Source organism: Cyprinodon variegatus, unplaced genomic scaffold, assembly GCF_000732505.1.
Source record: "Cyprinodon variegatus isolate N-32 unplaced genomic scaffold, C_variegatus-1.0 Scaffold134, whole genome shotgun sequence".
Classification (NCBI taxonomy): domain Eukaryota; kingdom Metazoa; phylum Chordata; class Actinopteri; order Cyprinodontiformes; family Cyprinodontidae; genus Cyprinodon; species Cyprinodon variegatus.
In genome coordinates, this window is record NW_015150587.1 from 1220433 (window position 1) to 1229318 (window position 8886).

General features: G+C 39.1%; 1 protein-coding gene across 1 annotated transcript in view; it reads left to right on the top strand.

Annotated features, from left to right (window-relative positions):
* sdad1 (SDA1 domain containing 1) overlaps positions 1-8055 on the top strand; it is a 9351-nt gene extending 1296 nt beyond the window's left edge. Inside the window, exons 4-22 of the mRNA XM_015376348.1 lie at positions 672-782; positions 1106-1177; positions 1262-1362; positions 1440-1497; positions 1582-1656; positions 1761-1862; positions 4358-4427; positions 4502-4605; positions 4716-4773; positions 4844-4902; positions 4976-5052; positions 5407-5504; positions 5623-5699; positions 5945-6074; positions 6171-6262; positions 6349-6536; positions 7228-7312; positions 7718-7879; positions 7973-8055. Of these exons, the coding sequence (XP_015231834.1) occupies positions 672-782; positions 1106-1177; positions 1262-1362; positions 1440-1497; positions 1582-1656; positions 1761-1862; positions 4358-4427; positions 4502-4605; positions 4716-4773; positions 4844-4902; positions 4976-5052; positions 5407-5504; positions 5623-5699; positions 5945-6074; positions 6171-6262; positions 6349-6536; positions 7228-7312; positions 7718-7879; positions 7973-8017 (1764 nt within the window). The 3' untranslated portion in view covers positions 8018-8055. The remainder of the gene's footprint in view (positions 1-671; positions 783-1105; positions 1178-1261; positions 1363-1439; positions 1498-1581; positions 1657-1760; positions 1863-4357; positions 4428-4501; positions 4606-4715; positions 4774-4843; positions 4903-4975; positions 5053-5406; positions 5505-5622; positions 5700-5944; positions 6075-6170; positions 6263-6348; positions 6537-7227; positions 7313-7717; positions 7880-7972) is intronic.
* The last annotated feature ends 831 nt before the right edge of the window (positions 8056-8886 follow it).

An 8886-nucleotide genomic window follows, 5' to 3' on the forward strand; every position in this document is an offset into this window, starting at 1 on the left:
AAGTGGATTGCATCTCCAATACTTCTGCTAGTTTTGTTGCAAGGATGGAAAACCGTCCACAGATCAAACAGGTAGCAATCTGATGCAGGGATGGGAACTTTCTTCCTTTTTTCCCCCTCAAATCCTAACAATATAAATAACACCAAGGAACGCTGGTGAGAGCTCTGCTATGATGGATGTCAGTTCCTGCTTGGTTCCTCATGACTAAATCAACTCCTCCCAACAGAAACACGTCCACCATAGAAAGATTCCTTTATTGTGTTTCTATAATTTCATCGATGCAACAAAACCTAAACCGCGCGGTGAAGCGTTACGCAATGGTATCGTTCCCTCACCTCATGCTGCTATGTGACATTTGCTCCAGGATAAACATTTAATCATGAATGCTTATTATATATTTGAGCCCACATAGTCCTTTTCTATAGTGGGATAATACACTTAGAGTCTGTGTTGCCATATAAGGCATATATAAGACTTTTACATTTTTGTGGCTCCAGACAGATTTCTTTATTTTTTTTTCTTTGGACCAATATGGCTCTTTGAGCAGTTTGGGTTGTCGACCCCTGCCCTAACCACTAGGCCGCCACTCCCCATATAATAATTTAACTTTTGTTGATCTCACACTGGATGAATTCACTTTCTGCATTTAACCCCAACTTGCCTTTTTTCAGACCTTCTGCAAGGGACTGATTCTCTTGCGGAATAAGAATTTGATCGACCCCACAGGCCTCCTGGAGCTCTTCTTCGAGCTGCTGCGGTGCCATGATAAGCTGCTCAGAAAGGTCAGTTTGTTCACTATCAATTACAGGATGCAGAATAGAACCATACCCACTTAGCTCCTTTGCATTTTGCATTACAGCTTTAAAGTAAACCATCTATCTAGTAGACCAAAACAAAGCAGATTTCAAATAATTTCTTGCACATATTTTGGGCAGGTCTGTTGTTGCGATTTTTCAGAAATTTAAAGTAGATCTAGTCACTAAGCTGTGACATGTTGGATGAGCTTTAAGGATTTATGGTTGTAACATAGAAAATAAAAGTTCAACATGTATGAATGTTTAGCTACATATATGTAAGCTTATTTCATGTTCTGTTTTATCTACAGACTCTGTACACGCACATTGTGACAGATATAAAAAATATCAACGCAAAGCACAAAAACAACAAAGTCAATACAGTAAGTAGAGCGTGTCAGAGTCTACATCAGCCATCTTTAAATGATTCATCCTCACTGCATGAGTTTTGTTTTGCTGTGTTTCAGACCCTGCAGAACTTTATGTACACAATGCTGAGAGACAGTAATCCCATAGCAGCAAAGATCTCTTTAGATGTGATGATTGAGCTCTACAAAAGAAACATATGGTGGGTTTAGAGTGGAGTAGAACGCAGATGTTTCCCGTAAATCATTGTGTTCATCGTTTTTTTTTTTTCTGCCTCAGGAATGATGCCAAAACAGTTAATGTCATTACAACAGCATGCTTCTCCAAGGTCACAAAGGTAAGGTTATTGTTTTTAGAGAAAGTGGTATGCGTGGATCTGCACCACCAAAAGCTGCTCTCACTCGATGTGTCTCTGTGTTAGATTCTAGTTGGAGGCCTGAAGTTCTTCCTCGGCACAGATGAAGATGAAAAAAACGACAGTGATTCAGAATCTGAGGCAAGTTTGATCAACACAGTGGTCATGTTTATTTGTAAAGTTTTAGTCTCAAAGTGAGTTGATGTTAAAAAAAAGATCTGTTGTTTTTTTTCTTTTATGTATAGAATGAAGGAACGTCTGTAAGAGACCTGATGATGAGGTACAACACAGGCAGAAAAACCACCAAAAACAAGAAGAAACTGGAAAAAGCGATGAAAGTCCTTAAGGTAACAGTATAAAAAAACAGAGTTGTTTTTTTTTTTTTTTTTCGGTGGGGGGGGGGGGGGGGTTGTGCTCACCTCAGGTTCAATGTTTTTTTTCTTCTAAAGAGGATGCTTGATTAGATATGAAGCTCTTTCAGGAGAAATATTCTAACATAGATATTTTTTCTGTCAGTGGAAAAGAAATTGCCTTAATTACAGGTGAAAACCTGGAATTAACCAGGTCATACATAGGAAAAGATGTGCATTCTTACCCAACTTCCTGATAGCTCCCTTTGGTTGAAATGTCTCCAGAAAGACTCCCGTCTCCATCTAACAATGTCTAACATTAATCTGAGGAAGGGTTCCCCCCTTTCCATGTATGCCTTGTTTTCCACTCATCTCACAGTAACTCAGTTATAATCAGGGCTTTGTATTTCTCAGCTTTTCAGCTTCGGCTTTATTTATTAATGTTTTTTTGCAGGTGATCTCACATTTTCATCCGACTAAACATCCTTTCAAACTATGTCATTTCCACCTCCATGCTTCACAGGTGTTACTAGATATATGCCAATCGTTTTCCAGGACAGGGTTGGGCTGCTGCTCTGAAAGCAGGATTCAAAAGGACGACTCAGACGTGCAGTAATGAAGCGAAATACCACTTTTGATTTTGATAAAGGATTAGCATTATAACACAGTTGCAAGCTTAAAAATTGTTTTGCATGATAAAGGGATGTAAATAATAATCGTTTTGTATCGATGCATCGATCCAACAGCCGACAATCCGATGCATCGATACGTCCGCAAGAGTATCGATTCATGTTTTTTTTTTTTTTCTCCGGTCTATTTTTATCCATTTGCTCCTGCGTGTAATTCTCCCTCCCGTGTTGTGGTGGCGCTAAACCTATTTTGCCCTCCTGCCTCGCTTCCTGGTGTGTTGCAGTAAGCTTGACACAGACCTGTTTGATTTATGCCCAACATTGAAGCGTGGTCCGTGCTACACGCTGTGGGTCTAGATACGGCCAAGGCGGTGAAGAAGTGTGGAGTGAGTTTAGTCCGATGACGGAGGGACATGAGGGCCAAAAAGTGCGGGGATCCAGGTGGGAAAAGGGTCCCAGCGTTCTCGCGCACCTCGGCCTTCTAGCGGGTCAAACTTCAGAGTTGTTTTCCACAATTTTGGTCATAAGGGTGACAGTGGCGTTGGATGTAGGAGTTTGCCCTGAAATCGAAGGATTGACGGTTCAAGCCCCGACTCCGAATTCATTGTTGTTGTGTCCTTGGGCAAGACACTTCACCTGCATTGTCTACTGATGGTGGTCAGAGGGCCCGGTGGCGGCAGTGTACGGCAGCCCCGCTTCTGTCAGTGAGCCCCAGGGCAGCTATGGCTACAATGTAGCTCACCACCATCAGTGTGTGCGTGAATGGGTGAATGGATCTAGTGTAAAGCGTTTTGGTCAAGTCTCCTGACTTGAATAAAAGGCGCTATATAAGTACATGCCATTTACCATAAAAACAAAACAAGCCAGCCTACTGTCTGCGGCACTGTTTGCGGTCAGCTACAATTTGGGAGAGATGCAGCGGAGCGTCTGTGGAGGGGATGGGGACGTCTGGAGCCGAGGTATTGCATTGCACTGATTTTGTGCAAGGCCTTTTAGAATCTATAACACGGGCATTATTATTTTTAGTGAATGAGGTTTTAATAGGAATAGGTGGACTGCAACTTTTCTACTTCTGTTGTTTGCTGTTGTTTCTAAAAAAAAAAAAAAAAAGCATAACGATATTACAGCTTTCATTGATTTATTTCAAATTTGAAACATTGTCTAGCCTGTAAGGTGTAAAAAAAAACAAAAAAAAAAACAGTCAATCGAATCAAATCGTATCATCGTGTATTCTTGAGTATCAAAAATAACCGAATCGTTGGGTCAGGAAATCGATATCGAATCGCCACGATGGGTGTGATTTACACCCCTAGCATGATTATATGCCTGTGTAAATTGCCAGTCGTCCTGGTCATGGTACTGGGAGACCCCTAACCAGAAATGCATTGTATTTTTTAGGTTGTTTTTTAATTTTTTAAGCATTAGTTAGATATCATTAAGATAAACACAGTCCCTCATATGGTGTCTTAATTTGGCTTTTTCTCCAAAAAAAGCTGCACACTTAACCTGGACTTTCGATGCATACAGCTTATGACAGTGAAGTGAACATGACCATATTTATAAAATGCAGCAGTGATCAAAAATGTAAACGGTGTAGGAGAAAAGGAAAACCAGTTTAAAAGTAACTGTGCGAAAGGTTCAGTGCAGAGCAAAATAACTAAATATGGTGCAAAATGCAGTTGAACATTGTGTTGTTCTATTTAAAGGGATTATGAAAAAATAAACCACGTTAGTAGTGCAGATACTTATAGTTTCCACAGTTGAACAGTCTGATGGCAGCGCTGGGATGAAATGTCCCTAATAGAAGGAAGATGAGCCCTGATGATCTGATCTTAATTTTATGTTTTTTTAAATTTCCTGCAGAAACACAAGAAAAAGAAGAAGCCTGAGGTCTTTAATTTTTCTGCGATTCACCTCATTCACGATCCTCAAGGTAGACTGGCCTACAGGCTCGGGGTTCTTATTGTCCTTTACTGAGCTGCTAACAGTCAAATCTATCTTCTCAAGATTTTTCAGAGAAGCTCCTAAAGCAGCTGGAAAGCTCCAAGGAGCGCTTTGAGGTGAAAATCATGATGATGGAGCTCATATCTCGTCTGGTTGGGATCCATGAGGTGGGTTTTGTTATTGTTTGGGGCTAATTAACAAGAAAAATCCACCTGTCTGTTCTGTGTGGTGGAAGAGCATATTGGACTTAATAGTTTTTGTTGTTTGCCCTCTCTAGCTCTTCCTCTTCAATTTCTTCCCCTTCATCCAGCGGTTTCTCCAGCCGCATCAGAGAGGTGAGGGTAACTCCCAGTTGAGGTCTGAGTGAGGGGGGGAGGTTTTTTCTAAACATCATTTTCTCTACAGAGGTCACCAAGATCCTGCTGTGTGCTGCCCAGGCTTCACACCAGCTGGTTCCTCCTGAGGTACGTCCTAAACTGATTCTGGAGGTCTCATCGATTTGACCTCATGGTGTGACATGTTGTCTCTCGCCTGCAGATCATCCAACCTGTGATCATGACCATCGCCAACAACTTTGTGACAGACAGGAACTCCGGAGAGGTCATGACTGTCGGGTACGTGGTTCTTTCACAATAAACACAGGGTCAAGATGTCAGGTTTCACCTATGAGAGTAGGTTGGATACTAGAGGTGAGCACAGCTGGGTTAAACACACCGGATGTACAGTTTTCTTTTAACTATGTGTTTAATGAAGGGATTCCAAAGGGGAAAATTTTAAAACAAGAAAAAATTACTCAACTGGTAAAGCTTCACTGTGTTTTATATTAATCAGATGGTGGTTAGTGACACATAGGATCTAAAATTGATATGAGGGTGTACACAACCTTGCAACCTCCTCTAATGATTTACATACACTAGAGACACTATGATGGTATTTCAGTGTATTTATCTTCTGTTTTCCACTCTTAGCATCAACGCCATCAAAGAGGTGGCCGCCCGCTGCCCGCTTGCAATCAGTGAAGATCTGCTGCAGGACTTGGCCCAATACAAGACCCATAAAGACAAGAGTGGGACATTTTTTGTGCTTTTATTTACTTATCTTTTATAATATTTTTAGTATTTTTTTTAATAATCTTTTTTCTTTTTTTTAAAATTCCCATTCATGTTTTTCTTTCTTTTTTTCAGATGTTATGATGTCTGCCAAAGGACTGATTCATCTGTTCAGAAATCTCAATCCACAGTTGCTGCACAAAAAGGACAGGGTGAGCTGCTGCAAACTTAAACCCTTATTATCATAAGAAGTATCATTTACAGAATAAGAAGAAAGGAGCACAATAAAACTTAAAAAGAAGAACTTATTGATAGCTTTTTACTTTCTAGTAAAAAAATAAATAAAATAGAAATGTTAGTGATGGATTATTAAAATAAATAGATTGTTTAAATAAAGAAAAAATCGAAACATATCCCTTTGCTGCCTTAATAACTATAGAGGAAATGTGTTGTTTAGGGGAGACCCACTGAAGCATCAACCGAGGCCAAAATAAAAGACTATGGAGAGCTTGAGGCCAAAGATTACATTCCTGGAGCTGAGATCCTAGAGGTGGAGGAGGAGAAAAAAGAGGAAGATGAGGATGAAGGTCAGCTGTGGTCCGACATGCATCAATCTGGTGTAATGCTGCACATCCCTTAGAGGTCTGATTTTACTGCTAATGTTGATCTCCAACATTCATCAGATGGTTGGGAGAGTGCGAGCATCAGTGATGACGGTGAGGACGGGGAATGGGTCGACGTTCACCACTCATCTGATGAAGACGTAGGCGAAGTGGTGAGAACGAAAAGGCATCGACAGCCAGACTGGGTCCTTTTGTTGGTTTCCTTTCTTTTTTTAACGTCTCAGAAATGTCTTTTAAGGCTGAGAAGCTCCAGAGTATACCGGCCGAGGAGAGGAAAGTGAAGGCAGCGGCAGTCAGCGCCAGCCGGCTCCTCACTCAAGATGACTTCAAGAAAATCCGCCTGGCCCAAATGGCGAAGGAGGTGAACGCCGCTCCGGGGAAAGCCCTGAAGAGGAAATTAGAGGAAAGCGACAGTGAAGAAGACAAGTGAGATAAAAAAAAAAAATACAATATATAGCAATATTTTTAGAGATGCACCAATCAGAAGTTTCTGCCTGCTTTTAGGTTGACCTGTAAAGTTTAGGTCGATGTCTGCTAAGCAATCTTATATGAAGAAAATGTAAAAGATTTGTCTTTTTTTTTTTTGTATGAAACAGGATCAGTTTAATTTTTATATTGCACTTTTTCAAGAAACAGTCTCCGAGATGAGGATTTGATCATAATTAGTACAGAAATAATGATTTATTTATTTTATTTTAAAGAAAAGAGAAAATTATTCTGAAGTGAGGCATCTTCTATTAGCATTTTTCTAATTCACGTTATTCCTTGACCAGCTTAAAAAAAAACAGAGTAGCAGCCGTTCTTCTATCTGCTGAAATGCTCCCTTTCTCATTCTCAGCCTAAATGACCCAGACATTCCTCTGATGTCATGTTAAATGTTCGCTTTATAATTGTGTCTTAAAACAATGGTCTTTAACCCTCTCGCCCCATATGGAATGCTAGTCATTTCTTTCCACAATAAGAATACGTGGGGCGTTAAGATCGGATTCATTATATAACCAGAAAAATATCAGATACATTTTTTTATTGTCAGCTAAGCTGATGTCTTTGTTAATCTTTTTATTTGATTTTAAAATTTTCCATCACCTTTGTTTATTCTGAATCCTTTTACTTTCAGTGGGGAGCTGCTGACACTTCGAGACATCGAGAGACTACATAAGAAACCAAAATCAGACAAGGAAACTCGACTTGCAACGGCAATGGTAACTTCTTACCCCGCCTTTACATTATTACCCTAAATGAAGAGTAGGGCTGCAACTAACGAATACTTTGCTCATCGATGAATCTGTTGAAACTTGTTTTGGATTAATAATCAGATGCTAAAATGTTCTTTTAAGAGCATTTATTACAGAATTTAAACCAAATGAAGCGAAATTTTGTTATAATTGCTTTGCTCTTTTACCTAAAGGTATGTTTTAGTCTATATATTCAAGTTAACAATGAATAGATTATAAAATTAGTTGACAATTATTTAAATAATGGATTAATCCAATTAATTGTTTCAGCCCTAATGCAAAATAATTTAATGGTGTAGTGACGGCCAGAGAAGAACATTTCCCGCTGTTAAGCCGTTATTGATGATAGATAAATGTCTGTTCACTGTCTAGGCTGGACGAACGGATCGGAAAGAATTTGTGAAGAAGCATACCAAGCTGAACCCGCACGCCAGCACCAGCAACAAGGAAAAGAGAAGAACAAAGAACTTCATGATGATGAGACACAGTCAGAACATCAGAACAAAAGGCAAACGCTCCTTCAGAGAGAAACAGGTATAGATATTTTTATCCAACTGTGGCTAAATGATAATGAGAAAAACATTTTGGCAACTTTATGAAATTAAAAATTTATTTTTTTTCCCCCAGCTTGCGCTTAAAGCTTCCCTCCTGAAGAAGAAGAAGCACAAGTAGGAGTATGAGGTTCTCATATTGGGTCTGACAGCCACCACGAAGAAAACGTACTGGGTCAAATAATATTGTACATCCTTTAAATGGCATGTAAACTCTGCAATTAACTACAATAATTGAAGCCCTTTTTTAAATAAATCAGCTGTATTTTTTGGGGACGTTACATATTTGTACAATAAATCTCCATGAAACTATTGAGTTGGGATTTTTTTTTTTGCAAAGATGTGACATAAACTGAAATAGTGATGGCTGCTGTTTGTTGTATAATTCATGTCAGTTCCATGACCTCGTTTCAAGATTCCTCATTTTTACAAGCACCCACAGGAATTTGCAGACTCCACTCTAATATGTAGTAAAGAAAGTCGTGCCAAACTGCAAAGAAGTTAATGTGTAATTTTATGAGACTCCATCACACATTAAAGGTCAGTTATATACCTATTTCCATGTTAACCCTTCACGCCTTTGCCTGCTATATTTTTCGCCTTAGTTTTAAGGTTTTAGTGTTTTCAACAGGAAATCCTGTTAGGACAAATAACAGTTGAGCTTTACAGAGTAAAGCAATTTGTTCTGTTAAATGTTGGATTTGCAATTTATTGCATGTCATCCCAATGTACATCTAAGAGAAATTAAGCTAGATTTTAATTATTTTATTGCATTTGATGGAGAAAAAGAGGAGTAGATTAAAAGATTTTTAATTCCATTTTTTGTATGTAATGTTCACAGTGGGATCCATGTTCACTGGAGATTGTTTCCGAAAGCTTGGATTACAATTAAGACAAAGTTTTGATTGGTGTATGGATTTGTTTTGTTTTACTAAAAGGACTTTGCTACCTTTTGTGTTTGTTTGCAAAAAAATCAGCGAATAAGGCAAT